At 66.3% G+C, this 27,530-nt stretch overlaps 10 protein-coding genes across 10 annotated transcripts; 4 read left to right on the forward strand and 6 right to left on the reverse strand.

The window, feature by feature from the left end:
* Nucleotides 1–80: 80 nt before the first annotated feature.
* AMSG_05171 (uncharacterized protein) lies at nucleotides 81–1,475 on the forward strand (the record flags this gene model as incomplete). Its single annotated transcript, XM_013902754.1, has 1 exon — nucleotides 81–1,475. The coding sequence occupies one exon, from the start codon at nucleotides 81–83 to the stop codon at nucleotides 1,473–1,475; it is 1,395 nt and encodes a 464-aa protein (XP_013758208.1).
* A 585-nt stretch (nucleotides 1,476–2,060) lies between these two features.
* Nucleotides 2,061–3,150, reverse strand: AMSG_05172 (uncharacterized protein; the record flags this gene model as incomplete). Its single annotated transcript, XM_013902755.1, has 2 exons — nucleotides 2,061–2,851; nucleotides 2,940–3,150. The coding sequence occupies 2 exons, from the start codon at nucleotides 3,148–3,150 to the stop codon at nucleotides 2,061–2,063; spliced, it is 1,002 nt and encodes a 333-aa protein (XP_013758209.1).
* Nucleotides 3,151–3,510: 360 nt separating this feature from the next.
* Nucleotides 3,511–3,906, forward strand: AMSG_05173 (holo-(acyl-carrier-protein) synthase; the record flags this gene model as incomplete). The annotated part of the gene is made up of 1 exon (XM_013902756.1): nucleotides 3,511–3,906. One exon carries the CDS (start codon nucleotides 3,511–3,513, stop codon nucleotides 3,904–3,906), a length of 396 nt encoding a protein of 131 aa, XP_013758210.1.
* Nucleotides 3,907–4,266: 360 nt separating this feature from the next.
* AMSG_05174 (NEK protein kinase) lies at nucleotides 4,267–6,083 on the forward strand (the record flags this gene model as incomplete). Its single annotated transcript, XM_013902757.1, has 2 exons — nucleotides 4,267–4,520; nucleotides 4,938–6,083. The coding sequence occupies exons 1-2, from the start codon at nucleotides 4,425–4,427 to the stop codon at nucleotides 6,081–6,083; spliced, it is 1,242 nt and encodes a 413-aa protein (XP_013758211.1). The 5' UTR covers nucleotides 4,267–4,424.
* On the reverse strand, nucleotides 5,853–6,678 carry AMSG_11857 (uncharacterized protein). Its single transcript, XM_013902782.1, has one exon. The coding sequence runs from the start codon at nucleotides 6,544–6,546 to the stop codon at nucleotides 6,142–6,144; it is 405 nt and encodes a 134-aa protein (XP_013758236.1). The 5' UTR covers nucleotides 6,547–6,678; the 3' UTR covers nucleotides 5,853–6,141.
* A 304-nt stretch (nucleotides 6,679–6,982) lies between these two features.
* AMSG_05175 (calpain 5) lies at nucleotides 6,983–10,432 on the forward strand (the record flags this gene model as incomplete). The annotated part of the gene is made up of 1 exon (XM_013902758.1): nucleotides 6,983–10,432. One exon carries the CDS (start codon nucleotides 6,983–6,985, stop codon nucleotides 10,430–10,432), a length of 3,450 nt encoding a protein of 1,149 aa, XP_013758212.1.
* A 77-nt stretch (nucleotides 10,433–10,509) lies between these two features.
* On the reverse strand, nucleotides 10,510–12,619 carry AMSG_05176 (CMGC/CK2 protein kinase). The gene is made up of 2 exons (XM_013902759.1): nucleotides 12,470–12,619; nucleotides 10,510–12,209 (listed from the first exon to the last, which is right to left on the reverse strand). The coding sequence occupies exons 1-2, from the start codon at nucleotides 12,578–12,580 to the stop codon at nucleotides 10,521–10,523; spliced, it is 1,800 nt and encodes a 599-aa protein (XP_013758213.1). The 5' UTR covers nucleotides 12,581–12,619; the 3' UTR covers nucleotides 10,510–10,520.
* A 989-nt stretch (nucleotides 12,620–13,608) lies between these two features.
* Nucleotides 13,609–21,666, reverse strand: AMSG_11858 (uncharacterized protein; the record flags this gene model as incomplete). Its single annotated transcript, XM_013902783.1, has 2 exons — nucleotides 13,609–21,130; nucleotides 21,211–21,666. The coding sequence occupies 2 exons, from the start codon at nucleotides 21,664–21,666 to the stop codon at nucleotides 14,117–14,119; spliced, it is 7,470 nt and encodes a 2,489-aa protein (XP_013758237.1). The 3' UTR covers nucleotides 13,609–14,116.
* A 1-nt stretch (nucleotide 21,667) lies between these two features.
* Nucleotides 21,668–26,271, reverse strand: AMSG_11859 (uncharacterized protein; the record flags this gene model as incomplete). Its single annotated transcript, XM_013902784.1, has 4 exons — nucleotides 23,236–26,271; nucleotides 22,838–23,152; nucleotides 21,831–22,814; nucleotides 21,668–21,718 (listed from the first exon to the last, which is right to left on the reverse strand). Exons 1-4 carry the CDS (start codon nucleotides 26,260–26,262, stop codon nucleotides 21,668–21,670), a joined length of 4,377 nt encoding a protein of 1,458 aa, XP_013758238.1. The 5' UTR covers nucleotides 26,263–26,271.
* Nucleotides 26,272–26,347: 76 nt separating this feature from the next.
* AMSG_05179 (endonuclease/Exonuclease/phosphatase) lies at nucleotides 26,348–27,154 on the reverse strand (the record flags this gene model as incomplete). Its single annotated transcript, XM_013902760.1, has 1 exon — nucleotides 26,348–27,154. The coding sequence occupies one exon, from the start codon at nucleotides 27,152–27,154 to the stop codon at nucleotides 26,348–26,350; it is 807 nt and encodes a 268-aa protein (XP_013758214.1).
* Nucleotides 27,155–27,530: the final 376 nt, after the last annotated feature.

Raw genomic sequence — 27,530 nt, forward strand, 5'->3', positions numbered from 1 at the left:
GGTGGCCCAGGCACATTCGTCTCGCTCTCGCCGGAATGAAGTCGCAGCCGTTGGCCGGTCCATTTGCTCCCGGCATGGGAATGGGTCCTGGCATGGGCATGGGTATGGGTATGGGTATGGGTGTTCCGCAGCGAGTGCCTGTCGGCCCAGCAATGGCTATGCCGCAGGGTAGAGCCATGCCTATGGCTGGCGGCCCGGTCGCCCACGGCCGTCCGTTGCCTCTCGGCCAAGCCGCCGCCGGCATGCCGCACCCGCATCTCGGCCCGCAGCAGGGCCACCCGGGCTTCGCCCCACACATGCCGCACGTTCCGCACCACCACCCGCAGTCGCCGGTCGGAAAGTACTACAACCATGGTCTGCACGCCAGCGGACAGGCCGGCGGGCAGGCGGCGGCAGCGGCGGCGGCGGCGGGGCAGTCCAGTGTCGCGCCCGAGGCGTACGCCGTTCGTGCGGCGCTCAAGGCGTCGATTGCCGAGGCCGAGGCGCGCCAGCTGCGCAAGGCCAACTCGGTCCTTGTCCGGCAGCATGTGTCGTCCAAGCTGCATCGGCTGCCGCCGGCGCCGCGCGACTCGACTGGCGCCCGCGAGTACCGGCTGGAGGAGGCGCTGGTGACGGAGCGCGCCGAGTTTACCCGCATCCTCGCCGACCTGGAGCGCGAGCTGGAGGAGGTCAAGGCGGCGGCGGCTCGGTATGCCGGACAGGACGGCTCGGCGGCACTCATCAACCGCGTGGCCGAGCTCGAGGCCGCGCAGAGCCAGGCCGAACAGGCCATGGCCGTCCTCCGCCGCGAGCGCAACGTCGCACTGCAGCAGACCGATCTTTGGGCAACGTCGGCAAAGCGGCTGGGGTATGTGGCGCAGTCCGGCCGGCGGGCCAAGGACGCCGCGGCGGCGCTCGGCCCGGTCGTGCGTGGGCCAGCGTCAGCCGCTTCAGGCGCGCTCGCCCTCGAGAACGAGGCACTGCGGACCAAGCTTGCCCAGGCCCGCGCCGCCGCCGACGCCCGCGAGTACGAGGCTGCTAAGGAGCGCGAGGTCCGGGTCATGACCCACGGCCAGTACGCAGACCGCGACGTCGACATCCTCCGCATCAAGAACGCCAATCTCCTCCGCGACCTCAAGACTCTCGCCCACGAGAACCTCCGTACCAAGCGCCGCTACAAGCTCGCCAAGCGGACACTCGAAGAGACCGAGCGCGCCTTGATCGACGCCCAGGGCGACGACGTCACTCTCGCAGGCACCAACGCGTTTGGCGCACAAGGCTCGCAGCACTCGCTCGCCTCGACCGCCTTTGCCTCCCGTCGCCCGGCAGGCATTCCGGGCGTCGTCCCGGCCGTTGGCCCGGCCGCCGCGCCCTACACTCTTCCGGCTTCGCTCCCGCCGCAGGCTGCGCCCTACGGCCGTGGTCCCATTCATGGCCTCGCCGGTGGCCCCGCCCGTGGCCCGCGCACCAACATCCCCGGCGTTGTCCGCAAGTAGTTGCATCGCGCATGCAAGCGATCTTGAGTGAAAGACATGATCTGTGCAGCGAGGTGGATGGATGAGAGTGGGGACGGAGGTAAGTGGGACTGTGGGGTGGCGCGAGGTCCGGGTCGGAGTAGCAGTCCGAGCTGGGCTCTGCCTCGGTTCGAGCCACCTGACTCTGCTCTAGCGTACGAGCGTCGGGAAGCGACCGATCTGGCCGCCACTTCACGCCGGCGACTACACAGACTTATTTCTATCTCTCTAGCACTGTGAGCGCAACCATGATGGACACGTACCTGCTGGGGTGGTCGTTGTGGATTCTTGCCTCGTTCTGCTGCGTGGTGGCTGCACCCGTCCTCGCTGCCGTCGCAGACAACCGACGCCAGCGCTCTGGCCGCGCACTCTGACAACCTTCACCTTGCATACTCTAGCGGTGGTGGCGGTGGTGGCTGTGGGGCCAGACATGTCGCCCTGCTGGCGACGCGGGGGCCCGGCGGCGAGGCGGGGCCAATGATTTGGGTCAGGTTGGGCCCAACCGCGCGCAGCGATTGGTGCTGCGGGCGAGGTAGATGTGTAAAGCGGCGCTGTGACAGGTGTGCTTTATGTGAGAGCGGCGGCGATGGTGTCGAGTGAAGCGACAAACTTGGGCAGCGAGTCGAGGTTGAGGAGGCGGAGATGGTTGAGGGCAGCGGCGGCGGCGGAGCCGATGGCCGGCGCGCAGTCGTCGAGCGGCTCGTCCATGGCGGCAGCGGCAGCAGCGTCATCGACAGCAGCGTACAGCGCCTTGCTCAGGTCTAGCAAGTCGTCCATCCACACGACCTGCCAGCCGCGGCCGTTGATGACGGCGTCCCACTCGGTCGGGCGGAGGGTGTCGAGCGACTCGGCATCGCGTGAGGCGAGGTACTTGACCGCCGACGCCGACGCCATCAGAAGCTGGTGCGCCGACGCGGCCGTGGCCGCCAGCGCTAAGAGCGCCGCAGCATGCGGATCGTCACTGGCCGCGCTCGACCCGGCGCCGTCGGGTCCGACGCCGGCGTCCTCGTTGAGCTCGTTGATGGCGTCGGTGAGGACAGCGGCCCAGCCGCGGATCCGACCAATCACCGCCTTACCCGAGTCAACGGGTGTGGTAGCCAGCGCCTCGCAGGCACTTGTCAGCATGCCGACCTTGGTTGCCGGCACCGAGTCTGGATCGTTGGCCAGGGCGGTGAGGACCGCCACCGCCGCGCTGAGCACAGCATCCACGCGGGCAGCCACGCCGAGAGCCACCTCTCGACAGGCATGTGCGTCGGTGGTGGGAATCAGCGCGGCGATCTTTGACAGAGCCTCGCCGATGTGCCCCCGCAGTGAGGCCACCGCTTGGGCTTCCGAGTCGGCTGTGAGGCCGAGCACAACTGCCATCTCCTCGATCACCCCCGATGTAAGTCCACAACCAGTGATCTTCCTCTCCTCTCACTCGCACACTCCCACTACCTCACGTACACTCGATAAACTGCTTGCGAGCAGTGAGCGCAAGCGGCGAGACGTTTGCCAGCAACTCGCCAGCCTCTTCGACCGAGAGCGCTGGAGCCGAAGCGACGCTCGAGTCACCACCGGAAGCATAGGCAGCTGCAGCGACCCGTGTCCGCACCACATCAGCAAGCACCTCCCGAGCAAGTACACGGCGTTCGTCGTCCACAGCTGTCCCGCTCATGACTCTGTCTATGTGTGTGCGTATGTGGTGTGTGTGTGGGGGGGGGTGTTGAGTGAGGTGTGGCCAGTCGAGTTGGCTGAGATGGGGGACGGGAAGGGAGAGAGGGGGGGACATTCGCTCGCTGTGGGCTTCCCTGCCGCCTTGCGGGGAAGTACGGCCTGTATCGCCCGTCTTGACACGATGATGGGGGTGGTTTGTGGCTAAGTATGATCGATGGTTGTAGTTGGAGTGATGGTGGGAGGAGGAGGAGGAGGCGGTGTCAGTCGTGGGTGCTGCTGATGCCGATGTCGATGGCCGTGCCAACGCCACTCCACTCGCTGGGAGACAAGGCGGAGGGGAGCGAAAGGAGCGAGGCGAGGCATGCGTGTGCTGGGACTTGGGACGGACATTGTGAGCGTGGCGAGAGTGGCGGCGACGGTGGGGCGGACAGGCGGACGGTTTGTGCAGCGAGTGCTGACGAGCAACGAGCTGCAGGAGTACTCGGCGAGGCTGTCCGAGGTTGGCGAACACGGCGCGCATCAGTACCTCGCTGCCCAGTGGGCGGCCAAGGAGGCGGTCTACAAGGCACTGGGCGGCGAGTCGGTGGTGGTGTGGAGGGATGTCGAGGTCCTGCGGGCGCCATCGGGCGCGCCTACTGTCACCATCCCCGACGACGTTGTTACCGATCGCGGCATCGACTCTGTCCTCATCTCGCTCTCGCACGAGGAGAGCCACGCCGTGGCCACAGCCATTGTCCAGGGCCGCCGCACTGCGTGACAGCGTGCCATCGGGCGTCGCTGAGGTGGCTAGGCGGAGCAAGACTGGGCTTGTTCAGCTGAGATTGCACTGCTCCTCGGCCTCGGCTGATATTGGGCGCGTCTCGCCACCGACGTGACGAACGGGCTGGGTCCGACTCAGCTTTGTCCGACTCGTCCGGCCCGGCCCGGCCCGGCTCGTCCGGCCCGGCCCGGCTCGTCCGGCCCGGCCCGGCTCGTCCGGCACGGGCTCGGCTATTCCGGCCCGGCTCGTCCGGCCCGGCCGGGCTCGTCCGGCACGGGCTCTGCTATTATCGGGCTTTGTCCGACTCGTCCGGCCCGGCTCGACTCGTCCGGCCCGGCCTGGCCCGGGCCGACTCGTCCGGCACGGGCTCGGCTATTATCTGCCGCGTCTTGCCACCGACGTGGCGATCGGGCTGTGCTTGGCTGGGCCCGATTCAGCTGGGCTCAACTCGTCCGAACTCGGCCGGTCGAACTCGGCTCATCTCACTCGTCTCTGGCCGTCTGTTCAACGTATCCATGACGACCCTCGACGACTACCGCGTGCTCGATGCCAACCTCGGCAAGGGCTCCTTTGGCCAGGTGGCCCGCATTGAACGCAAGCGTGACGGCAAGGTACGTATACAATTTCCCCATCCCCATGCCCGTCGCTCTCCTTGTTGCCTCTCCCTATGGCCATGCCCTCCTTGGCTAGTGCGTTGCCGGAGCCTCGCCTGCGCGCGCGCAACATGAGCGAGCCAGGCACCGCCCGGGTGCAAGACAGCAGGCTCCCTCCCGACCACCAACCATACCACCAGCTACACCACTACCATGAACATCACTCTAGCTTGTCGCGATTTGTGTGGTATGTGGCGGTGTCGCGGTAGGCGGGCTGGTGAGGCGGGCGAGCGGGTGGGGTCGGGTTTAAGCGCCAACAAAATCTGCAAAATTTCAAACGGAATTTGCTTCGGGCACGGCAGCAGAGATAGTGGCCCATGACGTGGGAGAACTCACTCACGAGAGCGCGTGGGCTGGGCGGTGTACAATGGACAGACGCTTGTGTGGAAGGAGATGGAATACGGGAAGATGTCCGAGAAGGAGAAGAAGCAGCTCGTGTCCGAGGTCAACATTCTGCGCGACCTCCGGCACCCGAACATTGTGCGGTATGTGGACCGGATCATTGACAAGGACTCGTACAAGATCTACGTGATCATGGAGTTCTGCGAAGGCGGCGACCTGGCGCAGTTTATTGCCAAGTGCCGGCAGCAGCGGCGGTACATCGAGGAGGATCTCATCTGGCGGGTGCTGACGCAGCTCCTGCTCGCGCTCCACGACTGCCACTCGCGGCAGATCCTGCACCGCGACATCAAGCCGGGCAACATTCTCCTCGACGCCAACAAGAACGTCAAGCTCGGCGACTTTGGGCTGGCGCGTGTCCTCGGTTCAAAGTCGCTCTTTGCGCACACGTACGTCGGCACGCCGTTCTACATGTCGCCGGAGCAGGTCCGTGGTGTGGCGTACAACTCCAAGTCGGACGTGTGGTCGCTCGGGTGCCTCATCTACGAGATGGCGGCGCTCTCGCCGCCGTTTGTGGCCTCGACCCACACCAAGCTCATCGAGAAGATCAAGGAGGGCCGCTACCGCCGGCTGCCGTCGGTCTACTCGGAGGACCTGACCAAGGTTATTAAGGCCATGCTCGAGATGTCGACGACCCGCCGGGCCTCGGTCCGTTCGCTTATGGACTTTCCGCCCATCGCCCTTCGCCTCCGCGAGCGCAAGGTCTCGCAGCACTACGCAGCGGTGAAGAAGCGTGAGGAGGAGGCCGAGAGCCGCGCTGACGAGCTCACCGCGCTCAAACGCTCGCTCAAGGCGCGCGAGGCCAAGCTCGCCGAGCGCGAGCGTGTCGTCTCCTCGGTCTTTGCCACCCTCAAGGCCAAGCTCGAGGCCCTCGGCGAGCCCGTCCCGGCCCTCGAGTCGCTCTTCGCCGAGGCCCGTGCAGGCGCCTCCCGCGAGGCCACTCCCGAGCTCGAGGACGCGTTTACCATCTCGCATACCTCGCCGCCGACTTCGGCCGACCTCGCCACCGCCGCGCCCTCGTCGTCGTACCTGACCTCCGACGCTTCGCAGCTGCGCTACGGCGCCAAGCTCCGCTCGCGCGCCGTGCCCTCGACCACCGCTACCTATGGCATCCGCTCGTAGTACCTTTCCTCCACTCTATCTCTCTGCTAGAGCCAATAACATCTAGCGTGTACCCTCTTCACCTCTTGCCGCCAGCATGCTCGTCCCACGAGGCGATCTTGGCCAGCCAGTGGGCAGCGAAGTTGTCGTCGTCACATTCGGCGTCGCTGTCGGCGTCGCTGTCAGCGAAGCTGTCGTCGTCGCATTCGGCGAGCCACAGCTGATCTGCACCTTCCGCAAAGTCATCGCCACTGCTAGCATCATCACCAGCACCATCGTCATCACCAGCACACACACTGTCTCTCCTCCCAACCACCCGCCTGTGCCACGGGTGTAGCCGCGGGCCAGCACTCCGTCGTGCCTCACGGTCGAGTGCCCACAGCCGCCCGAGCCATCCGCCGAGCCGTAGCACCAGCACCACACCAAGCGCCACATAAACCGCATCCAGCACAGGGTCCATCCATGTTTCCAGCAGTATGTCCATCGTCTGCCAGCAGCTCAGTGCCACCTAGCGTCGAGTGGCCGCGTCTTGGCCAACCCTGGCGAACACGGTCGCGATCGCGATCGCGAACCCGGTCTCGATCGCGGCCTCGATTTCGAGGCTCTTCCCCCCCCCCCCCCCCCTCCTCCCCTCCTCCCACTTCCTCCCTTCCTCCTCCTCCCCCCTCCCCCCCCTCTCCACCACCCTCCACCATCCAACAACGTCCCGCTTTCTCTCTCTCTCTCTCTCTCTCTCTCCCATCCTCACTTATCCACCCTCTCCGTCGTCCAACACCTGTACGATCAGGACACTCTGCCACGCCCCCTGCTCGCACGACCTTTTTCGGTGCCATTCGCCAGAACACAGCGACAGCGACAGCGACGGCGAGTAGTGACGACGACGGCGACGGGCACACCTCACGCACGACGACAGATACAGGATGTCGGACGACTGGGATGACATTCTCAACGACTTTGCAGAGACGACGGACATGAGCTCGGTGACAGCTGCGTTGGAGGAAGGCGGCAAGACGGTGGCGGCCGAGGCCGAGGCTCTTGCTGCTGCCCAGGCACGCATTGCCGCCGCCACCGAGGAGGCCAAGAAGGCCCGCCCGCCTCCGCCATCCGGCCCGCCGCCATCCGGCCCGCGCCAGCCACCGCCTCCGGCCCATCGTCCGCCGGACGGCGGTGACGGTGGTGATACTGACGCGGTGGCTGCTGACGATGCCGACGCTGTCCGCGCCAAGCGGCTGGCCGAGGCCAAGGCTCGCCTCGCCAAGCAGGACGCCGAGCGGCGAAAGGCAGCACAGGCGGCGGTTGCTGAAAAGATCAAGGCCGAGGAGGCGGCCAAGCCCAAGCTCAATCTCGCAAGCAAGGGAGCGGTCAAGCAGAGCAAGATGCCCAAGGCCGAGTCACCAGCGGAGGCGGCTGATACGTCGGGAGATCCTGCTGCGCCTGAGCCTGCGCCGCTGCCGAGGGCGAGCCTGACCGGCGGGCCAGCTGGTGGCGACGCGTCGTTTGCGACGTCGACGGCCAATCCCGCGCCCAAGCTCACTCCTGCGCCGCTGGGGCTGGACGCGGCGGTGACGCCCGGGGGCTCGTCGGTGGCGCTCGATGGGGGCGACGGAGCGAGCAGCTCCACCGATCCGGAGCTGGCAGGCGTTGATCCGGCGCAGTACGCGCACGTGGTCGAGCTGAGCAGCGCATGGGACGCGCACACCGCCGGCGGCTCGTTCAACTACCCACAGACGGTGGGCAACAACCCGCAGTTCTTCCTGACGGTGCCCGAGGAGAGCGGCGGCGTCGAGGTGGTGTTGGTCTTGACGCAGCTCGAGCGGCCGACGCCGCAGCAGAACCACTCGATGCAGATCCTAGTGACGCAGTCGGGCGGAAAGCGGATCTCGGGTGGCGTGTACCAGAACGAGGTGGTGGCCAACTCGGGCGGATACGTCAACACGACGTCGGTCAAGCTCGCGGTGCGGCTTGAGGGTGCGGCGACGCCGTACACGGTCCTTGTCTCGACGTTTATGCCCGGCAATGAGGCACCGCTCAAGGTGACTCTGTGCACCGACGAGAGCGAAGTGAGCCTCGAGCCGGCGGCAACGGTGGCCGAGGCCGGCAAGTACGTCCACAAGCGGTCGCTCGACTCGGCGTGGCATGCCGACAACTCGGGCGGCTGCATGAACTATCCGACGATGAAGGACAACCCGCAGTTCTTCATCACGACGCCCAAGCCCGGCCCGCCGTCGGCGCCCAAGCCGCCGGTGGCGGTCCACATCTCACTCACGCAGAACCTGCCTCCGGGCTCGGCCCTGCATCCGATCGGGTTTGTGGTGGCGTACCGCAACGGCTCGCGCATCACGTCGGCCCTCCGCAAGAGCGAGCACATTGGCTCGTCGGGCCAATTTGTCAACCTTGCGACGGTTGATGCGAGCTTTGAGCTCGAGTGCCGACCGCGGCCGTACACGCTCGTGGTCTCGACGTTTGAACCCGGGTGCGAGGCGCCGTTCACGGTCAGTGTCGAGTCTGCCACGCCGCTCAAGGTGGTGCAGGCGGCGCCAGCGTCTGCGCCGCGGGTGGAGATCCACAACACCAACACCGAAGCCAAGATTGTGGAGCACCACTCGGGCAAGTCGTTCCTCAAGCGGACGCTGCACCACCCGCCGAGCGAGCCGTCACCCGAGTTCCTCTCGGCCGAAGTGTCGTCGGCCGGGCGGGTGTACGTCGACCCGACGTTTGGCGAGCCGAGCTGGCGGCGGTTGGTCGAGCAGGAGGTCGACTCGCTGCCGGACGGACGGCTCCCGGCGTGCTGTCTCTTTGATTCGATCGATCCGGACGACATTGTGCAGGGCGCGCTCGGAGACTGTTGGCTGCTCTCGGCCATTTCTGCCATTGCCGGCCGCGACGAAGCCGTGCTTGACCTCTTTGTCAAGGACGAGACCTCGGACGCCGGGGTCTACGGCGTGTGGTTCTGGTCGGCGGCGGGCGGGTGGACTGAGGTTGTGGTCGACGACCGGGTCCCGTTCCTCGGCGAGCGACCGCTGTATGCGTGCTCGGATGAGAAGCACGAGATGTGGCCGTCGATTGTGGAGAAGGCGTACGCCAAGTTCCAGGGCTCGTACGCAGCGCTCGACGGTGGGCTGTGCAACGACGCGTTTGTCAACCTCACCGGCGGCGTCGGCGAGTTTATCCAGTTCAAGAACGAGGTTGGCGCCGCCGAGGCCCTATGGGAGAAGCTCGTGCTGTACCACTCGGAGCGGTTTCTCCTTGCGTCAGGTTCGCACGGCAGCGACGATGCTGAGGAGAACGAGGACGGCATTGTCGACGGCCACGCGTACACGATCCTCGACGTGCGTGAGATCGATGGGTACCGCCTGCTCAACATCCGCAATCCACACGGGACGAATGAGTGGAGCGGCGACTGGTCTGACCACGACACGCGACACTGGACGGCTGCGCGCCGCGAGGCGCTTGGGCACACCGCCGAGGACGACGGCGAGTTTTGGATTTCGATCAACGACTTTATGGCCAACTACCGGGTCATGTACGTGTGCAAAGTGTTCCCGTCGGACGAGTGGACGGAGACGTCTGCGTCGGGCGTGTTTACTGGCGCCGAGCGCGGGCCGGCCGACTGCCCGCAGTACCTGCTGACGAACCCTAGCTCTGAGCCGATGCACGTGGTTATTTCTGTGCGGCAGGCCGAGGTCCGCCCGCGCAACGCCTCGCCGCTGTACATTGGGTTCGAGGTGGTTGATCATGGCGGGCGTCCTCTGCCGCACCTCTCGGCGACGTTGAACTTTGTGGTGCCGCCCTCGCAGTTTGTCAACTTTCTGGAGGTCTCGTGGGAGGGCGAGCTCCCGCCGTCGGAGACGCCTTACACGCTCATTGTGCGGACGTACCAGTACACCGGCGCCAACCGGTTCCTCCTCCGCGTATTCTCCAAGGTGGCCGGCGGCGCGGATGCCGGCGGGGAGGGCATCCAGCTCAAGGACATCACCGGCGATGCGCACACGGCGTCATGGGTCGCAGCTTCGGCGTCGGGTGCTGCCAGCACAGGCGGCGCGCCGAGCAGCGGGCCCAAGCCGTGGATCCCGCTCGCGGCAGCGGTCAAGTCCGAAGTCGCCGGTCTCCGGCAGTATGAGGGCGGGACGGCCGAGGCGATTCCGCTGGCGCTCCGAATCGGGCAAGCGATCAAGGCGTTTTCAGCGGCGCTGCCGACGTCGGAGACGACGCGGCCCGAGTACGCAGACGGCCCGCCGGCGGTGGCCATCTTTTCACAGCTTGTCACCTTTTGCAAGGTAGCCTCCAGCCATCCGGACCCGGACGTGCTCGCGGTGTGCGACTCGCTCGAGGCGCTGCTGGACAAGATCTGCCGACGGGCTCGGGGTTGAGGTCGCGGAGCGCCCATGACGGTGCGGTGGGACGGGCGCATTGTCGCGCGCATCCAAGTGAACAACACAGTGCTATGGCTTGGGAGGTTTAGCTTGTCGGCTGCTGCGAGGTCTCGCCGTCGTACTGGTACTGGTACTCGTAGGTGGAGTGGTACTCGTACTCGACCGAGGCCGAGGTCTGGCGTGCGGGCGAGGAGAGGCCAACGTCTTCCTCGCGGTCGGCCGGGGTCGAGTCGCCGCCGGCAGGCATGGCAATGGAGGAGCCTGCACCGGAGTGACCGTAGGTGGCAAGGACCTTGCGGCGAGTGCGCTTGCCTTTGTGGCCTGTGCGGCGCGGGTGGTGTGCGGGCGCGGGCGAGAACGACGAGGCCGACGAGAGGCGAGCCGGGGCGGCGTCGGGCGACGAAGAGGACGAGGCGCGGGGCGGGTGGAGGTGCGGGTTGTGAAGGACACGCTCGGCCGAGGCGGAGGACGGGCGGTGGGGGGCGGTGCCTGCGGCCGGGTCCGGGCGGTGGTGGTGGCGGGCATCGCAGCTGTTGTTGCCGTCTTGGTCGTCGTCGTCAGCGTTGGTAGCCGAGGCCGAGTCGGACGACGAGAGAGCAAATCGCTGTGGGTCCGAGAGCGGGAGCGGGTTGTGGGGCGAGACGGTGGCGTCGGGCGGCGGCGGGCAGAGGGCCGGGTCGTCGGGCGGGGGGGCGGTGGCGGTGTCGATGGAGCGGAGCATGGCGTCGTCTTCGGGCGAGCGGACGGCGTCAAAGTACGGATGGAGGAGCGCATCGCGAGCAGTGATGCGGAGCTCCGGGTCGTAGACAAAGATACGGTTGAGGAGGTCGATGGCTGCGTCCGAGACGGCGGGGCGGCCGCCGCGCGGGGCAAGCGCGGCGAGGTCGAGGCGCGAGCGCGAGCAGCCTGCGCGCTGGAAGAGGCGCAGCGGAAAGATATGGGTGTAGGACATGTACTTGGAGTACTTTTTGAGGAAGCGGACATAGTCGTCGACGCCGAGAATGGAGACGATGGAGACCATCTGGTTCTTGTTCCACTCGATCTTGTCGTCGTCCTTGGGGCAGGGAAAGAACGGGTAGCGGTTGAAGAGCAGAGCGCCCATGATGCAGCCAAAGGACCAGACGTCGGTAGCGTAGTCGTAGTACTTGTAGTGGAGGAAGAGCTCGGGCGACTTTGTGTAGCGGGTGCCCGGCCAGCGGGCGAGCTTAACGCCGGCCCAGTAAAAGGCGGCAAAGCCCCAGTCGATGAGCTTGAGCTCGCGGGTCTTGGGATTGTACAGGGTGTTGGTCGGCTTGACGTCGAGGTGCATGATGCCGAGGGCGTGGGTAAAGTGCAGGGCGCGGAGGAGGGCGTAGAGGTACCACACGCTCTCATCCGGTTTCATGCGGGCGTACAGCTTGGCACACGGCAGCGGCTGCTTGATGTACTCAAAGACAATCATGGCGAGGTCGCGCTTCTTGTCGCGGACAAGGTCGAGGAAGCGGATGATGTTCGGCCCGTCGCTGACCAGCTTGAGGTTCATGATCTCCATCTTGAGGCGCTTGGTGTTGGCCTTTTCCGGCTTCATGGTCTTGACCACCACCTTTTCGCCCGACGGCATGTGAGTAGCCATGTACACGGCGCCATACGAGCCCTCGCCGACCTTCTTGGACCAGTGGACCTTGTACGCCGACCGCTTCCCCCACCGAATGTTGTACGTCCGCGACTTGAATCGCTCCTCGGGATACCGCGCATTGACATAAGTGTAGATCGAGGCCTTGTACTGCGGCGGGATCTACGCAGAGAGCGAGAGGGTGACGGAGAGCAAGAGCGAGAGTGAGTCTGTTGCGCCCAGGCCCCACCCTGGTGGGTAGGGTGTGGTGTGTGTGTGGGGAGGGGGGGGAGGGGGGGCATGTATATGTATGCATGTATGCATGCGTGTGTGTGTGTGTATCTGTGTGTATGGTGTGCGGGTGTCCCCCCCCCCCCTCCCTTCCTCTCTCTCCCCCCTCCCTCCCCTTTGTTCGTGTCTCCCCTACCCCCCTTTGTTCGTACCGTCGGCGGGTCATCCTCGCCCTCCTCCCATGACGAGTCGTACGAGGACGAGCCCAGCCATTTTGACGAAGGAGGCTTGGCACCCAAACAGCACCATAACGAAGAGAACATTCCCCTTGTGCTCTCCTTCCCACGCCTGCCGTAGTGGAGAGGTGCTCTCACCCTCACCCTCACCTGCTGCTGCTGCGTGTTGTCGCTGCCACTGCTGGCTGGCTGGCCACGGCCGGGCTCGAAGCTGCTTATCAACCACTCGTCGGCCAAGCCCACCACCCTGCTCATCATCGCGTGTGCTGGGGACGATTTCAGATGCGATCGGATAGTTTTGTGGCAGGTGTGGTGGTGGTTGTGGCCGCGGTGGGATTGGATGGAGGCTGTGTGTGTGTGTGTGTATGTGTGTGTATGTGTGTGTGTGGGTGTGTGGGTGTGTGTGAGCGCATGGCGGGGTGTGGCAGCGTTTCTGTCGAGCGAATGTTCGAAGCTCCCATTGATTCTCGGATTGATGGACAAGAAGTCGATCACGGACGTCAGCCCCACCCCCGCCCCCCCTCCCCCGGACCGGTCACCGCACTCCTCTCTCTCTCTCTCTGCTGCTACTCACACACCATGGCGGCCAAGGAGCAGATTGTGGTGATGGGCATGGAGGGCTCTGCCAATAAGATCGGTGTGGGCCTTGTGACAGCCGACGGAGTCATTCTCTCCAATGTCCGCAAGACCTACGTGACACCCGCCGGCGAGGGCTTCCTCCCGCGACACACGGCTGCGCATCATCGGTCGGTGGTGGTGGGCCTGGTGGAGGATGCGCTCGCCGAGGCCGGGCTGACGCCTGACAGGGTTACGGCCATTGCCTTTACCAAGGGTCCGGGCATGGGCGCGCCGCTGACGGCTGTGGCTGTGGTGGCGAGGGTCCTTTCGCAGCTGTGGGGCAAGCCGCTGGTGGGGGTCAACCACTGCGTGGGCCACATTGAGATGGGCCGGCTCATCACCAAGGCAGCGAACCCGACGGTGTTGTATGTCTCTGGTGGAAACACCCAGATTATCGCCTACTCGATGAGCCGCTACCGCATCTTTGGCGAGACCATCGACATTGCGGTCGGCAACTGCCTCGATCGCTTCGCCCGTATCGTCGGCTTGCCGAACGACCCGTCGCCGGGCTACAACATCGAGCTGGCTGCTCGCGACGGCTCGACCTTTATCGAGCTGCCATACGTGGTCAAGGGTATGGACGTCTCGTTCTCCGGCCTGCTCTCCTACCTCAAGGCCGCCACTCCCCAGCTGCTGGAGAGCGGCAAGGCGACCGTGGCCGACCTCTGCTTCTCGCTGCAGGAGACCGTCTTTGCCATGCTCATCGAGGTTACCGAGCGTGCCATGGCCCACACCGGATCGGACGAGGTGCTCATTGTGGGCGGCGTCGGCTGCAACAAGCGACTGCAGGACATGATGGGCGTTATGGTGGCCGAGCGGGGCGGCACCCTCTATGCCACCGACATGCGCTACTGCATCGACAACGGCGCCATGATTGCCCAGGCCGGCCTGCTCATGTACCAGCACGGCCTCACCACTTCGCTCGACGAGTCGACGGTCACGCAGAGGTTCCGCACCGACGCCGTCGACGTGGTGTGGCGGAGTGACTGACGAGATGAGTCTGCTTCATTCGCTGCGGTGGGAGAGCGCCGGCCCAACCAGCCGCGCAAAGTCGTCAAAGGCGACCACGCCCTGGCGCGCCTCGTCCATCTCGCGGAAGAGTGCCCGCGCCACGGCTGGCGCAATCCGGAGGCCGAGCCGACTCAGCCCGGCCTCGAACGCTCCCAGAGTCAGCGAGCCGGCGGCGTCAGCGTCGAGCGCGGTAAAGGCGTCGAGGAGGTACCAGTTGCGGGCGTGAATGGCCCAGGCCAGCCGCGCGAGCGCAGCCGCCACATGCAGGACACTGACCTCGGTCACAATCCCGAGGACCGTCTCTAGCGAAGGCGGTGAAGCGGTCTGCCGGCGGCGGCGGACTGCGCGCGTGGCTGCGAAAAAGTCGCGCCGGGCTCCGACCTCGCTCCGCTGCAATGCGCGGAGCGCCGAGTTGCGGGCGAGGAGGCCAAACTCGACGTCACCGTCAAAGAACCGCAGCGCGCCCGACGCAAGGTCTGCCTGTGACGGCGGCGGTGGCGCGTAGCCTGCGGTGGCGTCGAGAACAAGCTCGCTCTCGGCGCCGATCCGGAGCGCAAAGTACCCGCCGCCGCCCATGGCCGCGGTTCCGGCTGTCCGCGCCGAGTGAACCAGCGCCCGCAGCGCCGCGGCCTCGTCGAGAGTCACAAGCACAAAGTACCGCCCACCTTGCTCGCGGTAGTACGCATGCGCCGCTAGCACTTGTGCAACCTCAGCCTCGCTCCTCCCCACGCTCGCCTTGATCCACTCGAGCATGCCGGCAGAAGCCTCGGCCTCTACGTGGACGTCGAGTGCGTCGAGGAGCGCGTTGACGCCGGCTGGGCCGAGCTCGCGCCGCCGCGGCTCGCCGTCCATCTCAACAAGGAGGCCGAATGCGTTCTCAAACTCGGCGCGGACCTCGGTCCCGCGCTCCAGGTGAGGAACTCGGCGGACCCCGCCCGACGCGCTCGATGTGCCAGACCCGTCGAGCTCGCTCGCCCGCGGGACTACCTCGAGCACCACGATCTTGTTCTTGAGCCGCCGCGCCGAGCCGGTCCAGCTCGGCTTGTAAAAGTTCCGCGAATGCAACAGGTAGCCCGGAAAGGCAAGTTGCGGACAGCGGGCGTCGAGGCGGAACGTCTCCAGTGGAATGAACGGGTGCGAGGCCGACGAGTTGGGCGGCTGCGAGAGCGACGCGCGCGGCCACGGCGCCGGGCCCTCGTCTGCACGCGAGTACCGGAGCGATGCAAACCGTGCCGTCTCCTGCTCGCGCTCCTTCTCGACCTGCATCTCCTGCTCTTGCTCTTGCTCTTGCTCTTGCTCTTGCTCTTGCTCCTGCTCCTGCTCTTGCTCCTGCACCGCGTCGAGCATCCGTAAGTCCGGCCCGCCGCTGGGCGAGCCGTCGCTGCTCACGGCGCGCGACCGGATGAGTGCACCGAGCGTCTCGCGCTCGTCAGCCGAGGTGAGGAGCGGGCCAAAGCGAGAGGCGAGTGACTTGACAAAGGCGACAAAGCCGGTCTCGCCTGGCGGGGCGCCACCCGGTGCGGCGCTCAGATCGTGGCTCACGCTCTCGCGGAAGACCTCGATAGCCAGCCGAGTCTCTTCCTCGGACGCGCCTGGGGTGGCAAGCACTTTTGCCGCGGCCTTGCGGTAGACGTTGGCGATGCACTGCTCAGCGAGAAGCGCAGCCTGCAGGCCCTGCGAGGCAATCGAGTTGGCGAGGAGCCATGCGACGATGCAGGCAAGGTCTAGCCGCGGCTGGATGGCGACGATGCGGGCCTCGAGCTGCGGGACAACCAGGACGTGGAGCCGCTGGCCTGCGCCGATGCCGCGCATGCGGAAGGCAGCCTGTGCGTAGTCGCGGAACGTCATATCCTTACCAAGCGTGAGGAGCGCGACGGCGGTCGGAGCCTGGGCAATGTCCATGCCTGTGGTGTGGACCTGGTCGTAAAAGGTGAACAGCCGCCGTGGCTCGACGCCGCAGTGGGCGAGGTCGACAACGGTGTACTTGGCGCCTCCAGAGACGGGCTCGTCCGGAGCCGGCCCACGCGCGACGGCGTCCTCGTCGACCGAGTGGACACGGAGCACCACTTTCTTGGCGTCGGCCTCGTCGAGGAAGACCACGCCAGCGCAGTGGGCGAGGCCAGCGTCGAGGAGGTAGACCGCCACCTCGAGGTTGGACATGCCGGTGATGAGGGCGCCGGCGTCGATGAGCGCGTTGTACCGCGACTGCGCTGCGAGGCTGTCAAGGAGCGAGGCAGGCGTCCAGTCTGTCGGAGCGGCGACGAGCGACATGACGTTTCCCGACGTGAGGAGGTTGATCATCTTGCCGTCGTCACCAGCTTCGTAGCGACACGAGCCGAACTCGCGCGGGAGCAGGTCCGATGGCGTGCCCGAGAACCCGAGGCGCGTGCCAAACAGCATCTCGCCGCCGAGCTCCTGGCCTGACGCCGAGAGCTTGAGCGGCTGGAAGGTCATGGTTCGTGGGAAAACAAAGGTGTCGAGGTAGTAAGCGATGGCGGCCGGTGACTTGGCCAAGAGTGCGTACATGGTCTCCATTTGCCCTGCATCGCGCGGGTTGAGCAGATGCAGCGGCCAGAGCTCGTCGTCCCACTCGGCAAGCTCTGCGGCGGCAGCACCGGCTACAGCAGCATCAGCAAAGGCGGCAGCAGATGCGGCGTCCGAGCTGGAGGCACCTGTAGGCGACGCCAGCCGCGCAAATCGGTCGGCATCTGACACACCGGCACGGAGCGAGCCAGCGAGTTTGCGAAGGTGGGCATAGCCGCGGACAGTCTTGCCGGCGGCGGCCACCCACTTGGCGTACATGATGGACGTGCGGCGGGTGAGGTAGGGGCCCGACTCGGCAGCCATCGACTCGCGGAGGACCGAGATGAGGGTGGCAAAGTCTGAGGAGCGGAGGCCTTCGTAGGTGTAGGCGAGGATGGTGAGGCCGATGGCGACTTCGGCGTGGGAGAACTCGTTGGTGCGAGAGGCCACGTCCTTGCCCACAAACGGCACCGCGAGGTACTTGCGCGTCTTGGGCATGGCGGCGAGGTAGGCGGCCGGAGCAGCGGCCTCTGCCGACGCCACCAACCGGCGCAGGTCGTGCGAGCGGAGGAGGCCGAACGAGACCCGATCAACCTTGCTCAGAATGTGCGGCAAGAAGTAATTGAGCCAGTCATGTGCCAGGTTGAGGACCTTGATGGCGTCCGGCTCACACGCTGTGGCAAGCGCAGCAACGACCCGGTTGGTGTCAACAGCACAGTCGTCGCGGAACAAGAGGTAGTGGGTCAGCTCGCTCGCTGAGAGCGGCGCGCCCGAGCCGCAGAGTCCGCAGCCGTCTGCGAGCCAGACCCCGGCCCACTCGACGAGAATCGGCTTGAGGCTGGCGTGGTAGTAGGACTTGGCGAGCAGGACCACATGCGGGTTCGTCTGCAGCGCCATCTGCGACTCGCCGGAGAGCAGCGCGGCGGTGAGGTTGTGCAGGATGTCGACAGCACGGCGCGAGTCGCGATAGCGCGGCGGTACGTCGAGGGCTGCCGCGGCAGCCACGCCCTCCAGCAGGTGCATCGGCAGCGCCCAGCGGGTACCGTCGTGAGCAAACTCGACCGGCTCTTGCTTGCCCATTGGCCAGTTGAGCTCTGACCTGAGCGGGTGCAAGATGAGATCAACTTCGTCAAGCATGAGCACGCTCTCGCGGAAGATGGCGTTGACAGCCCGGGCGGTAGCGTGCTGCTCACGGAGCGCGACCGAGATGCCTGCCAGCGACGCAGGCGTCCCATCCCACTCGCGGGCAAACGACGAGAGCAGAGCGCAGCCGGCGTCGAGAAACTCGGCCTCGGAGCCGATGACCAGTCGGCCGCGAGCGGCATCACCCGGACTCGCAGCGAGGGCATGCGTCGGCTGCGACTGGCTCGACGGCTCGCGGGTGGCAAAGAAGAACGAGTGGACAGCGCGGCGTGCCGAGCGTAGCTTTGACGTGTCGGCAAGGACGCCGCGGGCCATGGCGGCTTCGACTGCCGGGGAAAAGTCGGCCAGGGCCGCGAGGACGTGTGATACCTCAACAAGCTTGAGCTGGTACGACTTGATGGCGGTCGGGGTGGTGATGAGGACGGCGCCGCGGGCGCGCGCCAGGGTGAGCGCCTCGAGCAGCTGCGGCGCAATGATCCGCGAGCGGTCAAACGCAAAGGTGTAGACCGGTTTGGTGACGACGGCGGCAAAGGCGGAGCGGAGGACCGATCGTGAGAACTCGAGGAGCGGCGCCGGCACAACTTGGACAACAAGCTGTGACGGAGAGGAGAGGACCAGCGCAAGCAGCGGCGCAATGACCGTCGTCTTGCCGGCACCCATGATCATCTGGTGACAGAGCGACTGCGAGCACGACGCGGCGGCCACAAAGGTCCTCACAAGTCGGACTTGCGACGACCGGAGCAGAAGCTGGTTGAGGAACTCAAAGACAAGGAAGCGCGGGTCAAAGCAAAGCAGCGCCGACGAAGACTTGTGGCTCTCAAAGTACGTCCGCGGGGCGACGAGTTCGGCCGCGAGCTTAGAGCCTTTGAACACGAGCTCCTGGATGAGCGCCGAGTCGAGCGCGCGGTTTGGCCGGTTCGACGCGTCGAGCATGTGGACAACCGCCGAGCCAAGCTCTGCGATGAGGCCCGAGGTAGCGGCAAGCGCGCGACCGACGTGGGCGACGCGGGAGGCGTGGAGCGCAGCAACGACAGTAAGTGAGAGGACACGGCGGAGGAGCGCGCGCGAGCCTTGGCTCGCCAGCCACGGGTTGAGCCGCTGGAGCGAAGCAGGCGCCTTGGTCGACATCAGCAGCTCAACGAGAGCTGGGAGCCGCGGCGACGGCTCGGTGCGCCCGAGCCTGGCGAACACGGTCGCCATGCCAGCGGCGGAGTCGTGCGGCGCGTAGTTGGCGGCGTCGACGGCGGCAGCGGCCGAGGCGGCAGCAGCAGCAGATGCCGTGGCGTGCGCCGCAAGCAGCTGTGCCTTGAGTGAGTCGAGGGCGGCGATGATGTCGGCTACGCGGGCGGCCTGAATGCTCGGACTCGCGCTTTCGATGCCAGACGACGGCGCGAGCGGCTCGAGCGCGGCGAGGCGGAGCGAAGAGGCGTCGCGGGCAGCGTAGGCAGCAATGTCGCCATTGAGCCGAGCAAGGAGTGCAGCGCCAACAGGTGAGTCTGCGCCTGGGACCGAGGCCGGGTTGAACGGCATGCTGCTCAACCGCGGTTGGCCATCGGCGGTTGACAGAACCATGTCCTCGACCCGCAGCAGCGAGGCGAGCGGAACCTGGGCGAGGGCCTGGAGCTCGGGGCCCGAGATGGCCAGGTCGGACGTGTTTGAGGCCGAAACCGGGCCGACAGTCCCGTTGCGCGAGCCGTAGTTGTCAACGACGTGAGCAAGGAGGCCCAGGGCAGCGGCACGTTCGCGCGCGAGCTGCGGCAGCGGCGCGACCGCGACCGGGTGCGAGGCCGGCAGTGGCCAGAGTGCCCAGCTCGCGACCGAGAGCGGAAGGCGCGGAAGGTTGGGCAGCGGGTACCGGGCTTCGGCAAGTGCTGCCGCCAGCGGCGCCACAAAGGCGTCAAATAAGGCCGCGGCGTCCTGCGCGAGAGCGGCAGCAGCCTCGGCGGATGAGCCCTGGTCGCCCGATGAGAAGATCGAGATAACCGAGGTGAAGACCGACGAGTCGCGCTTGGCCTGTGCGGCGCGGACCTGGCGAGCGGCAGACTGGGCGAGGAGCGGCGGCTCGAGGGCTGGGAGTGCAGCAGTCTGAGCGGATGAGCGGGCGGCGGCAAGCTTGACGAGAACATGGTCAAAGAACGAGAGCGGCTCTGTCGGGTCGAGCGCAGCAGGACACGTCATGTGGACATAGAGCGCAGCAGAAAGGAGAGGATCGTCCGACTCGAGGAGCTGCAGCGAGAGCGAGCAGGTGAGAAGCTCGTAGCAAAGAAGGAAAGCTGCCGGCGGCGATGGGAGATCGGCGGCCAGGAGGCTAGCAGCTGCCGTGCCGGTGATGGTGCGGTCTGCCGACCCGAGCGGGATCGGGCGGGAGTAGGGCGCCGCAACGAGGGCGCGTGCGGTGTCGAGCGTCGGGTCTGCGCTCGGTGCTGCGGCAGAGTATGCAGCGCGCGCGCGCGCGGCGGCTGTGGCGCGAGCGGCGGCGAGCTCGGCATGCTGGACCGCGCGCTGGACATGCGGGTACATGCCCGGGTCGGCAAGGAGCGCCGCGTGCGAAGCATGCGGCGAGAGGGCATGCGCCAGGAGCGAGTAGCGGTTGGCCATGTGGAGCGAGCGGCTCGGTAGCGAGTCGATGCCGAGGCCGCGGGCGTTCAGCCATGCATGGTAGAGCGAGAGCTCGGCGGCCGGCGCCAGCGCGAGATCGGCCGGAACAGCGAGACGGAGCTCGGCGTACCGCTGAAGCTCGGTACCGAGATCCCACGGGAGGATCGGGAGCGAGGCGGCCATGGCCGGGCCCTGCAACGCCGCAAGCGAGGCGTTGAGGAAAACAGCCGAGAGTGCGAGGCGAAAAGCGGTGGCGTCCGGAGAAGGCGGCGCCGAGGCAAGGACGGAGGTGAGGAGGGCAAACATCTTGGCTTCGAGCGGGGCAAAAACACCATCCGAGACCGCTGACTCGAGCGAGGCACGTGCAACAATGTACTCGCAATGGGCGAGGCGAAGGGCGAGGAGGAAGAGGCCCGAGGCGAGCGAGGGCGGGACGAGGAAGGCGTTGGAGGCGTGGACACGGTAGAGGAACGACTTGGTGTCGAGGCCGTCGATCCAGGCGGGCGGCGCCGATCGCCACAGAGTGTGGCTCGCCAGCGGCGCGTCTGGCGCTGCGGCGATGGCGGGAACGTGAAGCGCGGAAACAAGGACAAACCACGAGGCTGCAGCGTCGCGAAGGACGAGGGCGTGCGGAAGGGCGGCAAGGAGGCCAGCGAGCGCAAGCGGCAGGCGGGCGGCCGGCGACCAGTATAACCCAGCGTGGTCGCGTGAGACCAAGATCTTGGCGCCTGGTGCTGCATCGAGCTCGTCTTCCACCCGGAAGCGCAGGCCGAGGCGCGGGAGATCAACCGCGAGCGGCGCAAGGTCGAGGGGGCGGCCCAGACGAGGGTGTGGGAAGCGTCCTCAAGGCGGAGGAGGGCGGCAGCGAGCGAGGCAGCAAACGGCGTGGCCGATCCGGCGGCGCGGGCGTGATGGATGTTGAGCAGTACGACATGGTCTGGCAGGCTACGGAGGTCAGGCGGCGAGGGCATGAACGCCTCACGGACTGCCGAGAGCGAAGCAGAAGAGATCGAGTCAAAACGGCGAACAACCGTGACAACGTGCGGGGCGAGGCCGAGGCCAAGGTCGAGGCTGTCGGCGGCGGCAGGGGCGAGAGGCTCGGCCCAGAGCTCGACGTGGACGAACGAGCGGGTGAGAGCCGGGCGGCGCGGGTGGCCGACAAGATGCCGGTTGCCGACTTGTTGCCAGAACTGGTAGTCGGCAAGGAGAGCGTCCGGAAGCGCGCCGTAGAGGCAGTCGTCCGGGATGAGGGTCTCGTAGGAGCCGCCGAGGTGGAGCATGTCAAAGCGACGGGTGATGACCAAGTCGGGCTCGCGAAGAGGCGGCGGGAGGCTTGGATCGCCGCCGGCAGTGGAAGTCGGGCCGGATGCGGTTGTGAGGAGCCGCGGGAGAGCGTGGAGGGCGAGCGGTGCGGACGAGGCAAAGCAAGCGAGCGATGGAAGACGCGGCCGACCGAGAAGACGTTGTAGACCGAGACAAGGCGAGTGATGGGTGAGGCCGTGATGAGCTTGAGGGAGCTGTTGGGCCCAGAGGCGTAGGCCGCGAGAGGAAGCGGCGTGCCTGTGGGAGCGGTGTCTGCGAGCGGGAGGGCCCATGTTGTGCCCGGGAACCAGCGGGCGAGAATGGGTTCAAGCGCCGACCAGGCCCAGACGTATCGCGGCGGCAAGTGGTGGCTTGCGGCGAAGGAGATGGTGGTCTCCTGAGCGAGGAGGGCTGCGAGGAGCTTGGGGCCGCGGTCGTCCGGGGTGAGCCAGTGGGCGATGTCAAGCGGTGCGGCAAGAATGCGGTAGCGCGAGCGGGCGGCCGAGTGGTCGAGGGCGAGGCACTGGACGCGGGCACCGCCGACGGCCGGTTCACCGTATGCGGCGACAAAGTCTGGGGCGCCGCCGAGAGCTTCGGCAAGCATGGCCATCTCGCGGTTCTTCATGGTGAAGAGGCCGAGCTGGACGTTGACCTCGGTGCCGAGGTCGGGTGAGCAGGTGCGCGCGAGCCACGAGGCGTAGTCTTCACCGGGCTGGGCGCAGAGGTCAAGCGAGTCGGCGACGAGGGCAAGCTCGGCCTGTGGCACGAGGCGACCGTGGCATCCAGGCAAGCCGATGTGGGTCCAGACCCGCGACGGCGGCGGAAGCGGATCAAGCGACGAGAGCGGCGGGCCGAGTGGGGCTGACTTGGCCAGGACGTTGGAGACGGCGTCCATGACGGACGAGGTGACGCTCTCGCCGGCAGCATCGAGAAAGGCAAGAATGGCGTTGCGCGACGAGTCAAAGAGGGTGTAGAGGGTGATGAGAGGGAGGCCACCGAGGGTGAGGCAAGCGTCATCGGCTAGGGCGGCGGCGGCGCGAGTCCGCTCCAGCGGGGCGTCAAGGTAGGGTGAGCCCTGGGTCGACGGCGGATCGAGGTTGAAGGTCAGGTTGGAGTTGATGAACAGCTGGGTGCGAGGAGGGTGACGACATGGGGCGCCGTGAGTGCGTAGGCCTCCAGATTGGAGATCGAGAGCGCGATGTGACCCATGACGGCGCATGCAACGTCGAGGTTGTGCTCAGCAAGCGCGCGGAGGCGCCATCGCTCGAGAATGCGGTAGATCTTGTCAAAGAGGAGCGAGCGAAGCTTGGCAGCACCCTGGGCGAGCAGGTGGAGACTCGAGTGGGCAAGAGCCGGCGGGGCAGCAAGGTCTCGGCGCGGAGCGCGGTAGGAGGCACTGGCAACGCGCGGGGCATCGTCGATCCAGGCATGATGGCGGAGGAGGGCGAGGACATGGGCCTCGACCTTGACGGCCAGCCTGATGAGGTAAAGAAGGACGGGTGAAGTGGTGGGGAGTAGCGGCCGGGATCGAGGTCGGCGGCGAGGACCAGAAGCTTGAGAACGGCCTCGAGGCAGAGGCGTGGCGAGTGGATGAGCTCGTTGAAGAGGAGGCCGTTGGAGGTGGCAAAGACCTCGGGCTGTTCGAGAGCCGGGATGGAGGCCGGGAGAGTGCGGGCACCCGGGGCGAGCCAGGCACCGGGCTCAAAGAGGGCGGCGTCGAGAACGGCCTGCAGCTCCGGGGCGGCGAGAGCGTAGACACGGGTCTCGTCGGCAAAGAACTGCATGAGGAGCGGAATGCGAAGATACGGCGCGGTGAGGGTCTGCAGCATCAGCTCCGAGTCGCGGGCGGAGAGGACGTCGCCGAAGGTGGGCATGTCAACGATGTGGAGGACGTCGTCTTCGTTGACAATGAGGGGACGACGGCGATCAGCCGAATCGGGCAGGGTCGACGCCTTTGCGTCGGACGGGAGCAGAGCGTTAGGGTCTGCGGCCGAGGGCGCGATGCGCGGGGCGCGGCCGGACGGGTTTGTAAAGGTGCGAAAGTAGGCCGAGATGACCGAGGGGGTGTACTTGGACATGCCCTTGGCGATTTTCTGGCCGAGCGAGACGCACGACAGCTCCTTGCCACCAAATGCGGAGACCTCAAAGCCGACGGTGGGATCGAACGACCACTCGAGCGCCGCGTCGATGGGCCGCCAGGCAGCGACAGGTGGCAGGGTCTCGGACGACGGGACCATGAGGAGGCGAAAGGTAAAGACAACGTCGCGGAGGATGCGGAACTCGGGAAAGTGGTCTACGAGCGAGCGGTCGATGCCGACAACGTATCGCTCGAGAGTGATCGAGTTTGGTGGACCGGTAGAAAAGCCAAGGGCGAGGCAGAGTTGCGAGACAAAGGCGGTGTCGCCCGGCGAGAGAAAGTTGGAGCCATCAAACGAGAACAGGTTGTGGTCTTCGGGCACAGCACGAGCGGTCGAGGCAAAGTAGTCGAGGAGGGCGGCGCGGGCGAGGAGAAGGTCGGGCGAGGCAAAGAGCATGGTCTCGGACTCAAGGGCGTAAAAGCCAATGGAAAAGCCAAACGGCGCGACAGGGCCGAGTGCGGCGCCGGCGTAGTGAAGCGAGACCGGCGACGGGCGGTCGCAGGCGACGATGCGGATGATACGGTCAGTGAGGGCGGCCATGCAACCAAGGGTGGTGATGCGGGTGGCATCAAGGAAGCGGTCGATGGGAAGCGCCAGCGCAGCCGACGCAAAGTGGCGCGAGAGCAGGTCGATGAGATGGAGGAGGCGGGCCTGGGTCTCGGCCCGCATGGGCGAGGCGAGCCAAAAGCACGATGGCGTTTGTGGAGCGTCGAGAGGAAGCGGGAGCGGAAGAACTGAGACAAAGAGGCGAGCAATGAGGGTGACCCGGATGAGGTACCCGTTCTTGACCTGTGCACCTTGGTTGGCGAGGAGAATCGAGGCATCGAGGGTATGCCGGAGCGCGTCGAGCGCATCATCGAGGCTTTCCACGGTAAGCGGAACGTCCGAGAGCTGGACTGGGCGGAAAATGGGAGGCAGCGGCGCACCGCCAGCGAGAGAGGCCGTGTCAAACGGATCGATCAGATGGGCGAGGTTCGGGAAGTCGGTGAGCGAGGCCGAGGCAGGCATGCCAGACACTGGGCTCGGGAGCACCGTGTGAGCGGCAGTGTGGAGGCTCGCGAGATGAGCTGCAATATTGGTGAGCGAGGTGAGTGTGGCGAGCTGGATTTCGGCGGTGCGGGGAGACGGCGGAGTGTGTGCGAGGGAGCGCGCCAGCGACCGGGCGTAGACGTCGAGCCGCGTGGCGTCGGCGGCGTCGGTGGCGGCAAGAAGGTCGGAGTCGTCGAGTGGAAGAAGCGCCGAGTGGACGGCGTCGAGGAGGGCGTAGCCGAGAGACGATCGAAAAGCAGGCGGGTCGGGCGAAGCAAGAGCCAGGGCGGCGACAACCAGCTCGACATAGTGGGAGTCGGCCGGGACGGAGCCGGCGTCAAGCCAGAGCGGCGGCGGAGGCGGCGGACACGATCGGCAGGGGAGGCTCTGTGTGAAGCTCAGCAGCCTGGAGTACAGCAGATCGAGGCCAGCAGCAAACGAGTCCTGCTCTGTGACCATCGGGGTGTAGACGTAGTGCCAAAAGGCGCCCAGCAAGAGGCAGGATGCTGGGAGCGGGACCGAGAGCAGCGGCGAGAGCCGGAGTCGGCCGGTGGCGTCGTCGATGTCGTAGGCGTGGTAAGGGAGGGCAAGGCCGTCGCGGCGCATTGTCGAGACGAGGGTGAGCCGAGCGTCGTGGGCCGAGGTTGTGACCAGAAGCAAGAGGCAGACGGTGTCGTCGGGCGTGGTGACGCCAGTAGGGACGATGATCGACGCACCCGGCGGCATGGCGGCACAGAGGGCGACGGTGTCGGCGACGAGAGTGACAGTATGCGCCTGAGCGCGGAGGCCTGATGCGCCAGCCAAGGCAGATATGAGCGCGAGAGCCGTGGCGGCGGCCGGCGGTGGAGCCGCGAGGTGCTCGACAAGCGTGGCGAGGGTGTGGCGGAGACGGGCAAGGGCGAGGGAGCGGGTCTGCGGCTCGCGGGGAGCGGGACATACATGCGTCGGCGCAAAGAGGGCAGCGGTGATAGGAGAAGCAAGCAGCACAATCGGCGGCGGAATGGCAGGGCCCGGGTCCGGAGGCTGGAAGTGCAGCAGGAGAGGCGGCTCGATGCCAGCGAGTGTCGCATCTGGTGGCGCATTGGGTGTCGCGTCGGGCTGCGAAGGCTCGGACGAGACGGCGGAGGTGTCTGGCGCGGATGCGGGTGCATGCAAGGCAAGAACGGCACCAAGAGCTGGTGATGACGATGTTGCGTCGGCGGCAAGGAGATCGGTACCCCACTTTGGGCCCGAGGTCGACGGGTCGGCGGCGGCGGCGGCGGCAGCGGCGGCAGCTGAGGCGGCGGCCGAGGCAGCGGCGGCGGCCGAGGTGGATGTTCTTCCGGACGAGCCCGGTGTGTATTTGTTGACGGCCTTCTTGACGTTCTTTACCGTCCGTGTGAGAAAGTTGTCGGCGAGGAAGGACATGACGTTGTGTGTGAGTGAGGTGGTGTGTGTGGGAACAATGGTTCTGCGGCGGCAGTGGCATGTGGGTGTCACGGCAGAGGATTGTTTACGAGGGTGCGGCGGAGGCCGAGTATGTGGCATGGAGGCCAAAGTGGTCAGAGATGAAGATGGGGTGGTTGGTGGAGGCATGGTGGGCAAAGGGGATGGTGCCAAGCCGGTCAATGGAGGCTGGCGCGAAGCGCGAGGGCTGGAATAGGAGGATGCGATCGAGGCGTGCGTGCTTGGCAGTGGGCCGAAAGAGGGCGCGCATGATGTTGATGTCGGTGTCCTCGGTCCAGCCCGGGTCACCGGAGTGGAGCGTCGACCACGTGTCGAGTGAGACGTCGCGGAAGGCGGCATTAAGGGCCGAGTCGGCCGGGTCGAGCTCGGCGCACTCGTTGGTGTCGCCCATGAGCCACACGTCGTCGCCAGCGGCGACAAAGGTGGAGAGGCGGTCGATGAGGGCACGGCCCTGTAAGAGCCGCTTGTGATCCGAGCCGGCATTGACGGCAGACTCCATGTGGACGTTGCCGACAACCAGGCCGTGGCCATCGGGCGGGCCGAGGCGGACATAGAGCAGATCGCGGCCCTGCTCAGTATCGGCAGGCGGGTAAGCCATGCGGACTACGTCGACGGGGAGGTCGACGCCCGGCCCGTCGAGCTCGGGCACCGCGAGACGGACAAAGGTGACAGTAAAGTACCAGGCAAAGTGATCGTTTGGCGGCCACGAGCCGAGGTAGCGCGCGGAGAGCTCCGGATGAGCGAGCCACTGGGCCTTGAACCAGAGGGTGGCTTCCTGGATGCAGACAAAGTCCGGGTCGGCAGCAAGGATGGCGTCGGCGAGAGCAGCAAAGCGAGCTTTGCGCTCGTACATCTCAAACCAGATGTTATACGAGATGAACGATAGAGCTGAGGACGAGGACGACGAGGACGAGGCCGGCGTTGACAAGCGCGGCTCGTCACTTGTGTGCGACAGGGCGACAGCGGCAGCCAGCCGCGCAGGAACACACACTGTCTGCTTCAGACCAGCACCGTCCATACTCTGGCTTTCACTCTCTGTCTTTGATTGGTTCTTGCCCATACAACGGGGAAGGAGAGGGGAGGGGGGGGGGGAGGAAGGGTGAGAGAGGTAGTCTTCCATTCGAGAGTTCGAATGGCGTGTGGCCTGGCCGCCGTGTCGCAGACTTGGTGGTGGCGTGGCATGTTCGGTGGTGGTGGCGTGGCCCATCAGACGGCGAGTGCGGGAGGAG

The sequence above is a fragment of the Thecamonas trahens genome, assembly GCF_000142905.1.
Source record: "Thecamonas trahens ATCC 50062 unplaced genomic scaffold supercont1.21, whole genome shotgun sequence".
Lineage (NCBI taxonomy): Eukaryota > Apusomonadida > Apusomonadidae > Thecamonas > Thecamonas trahens.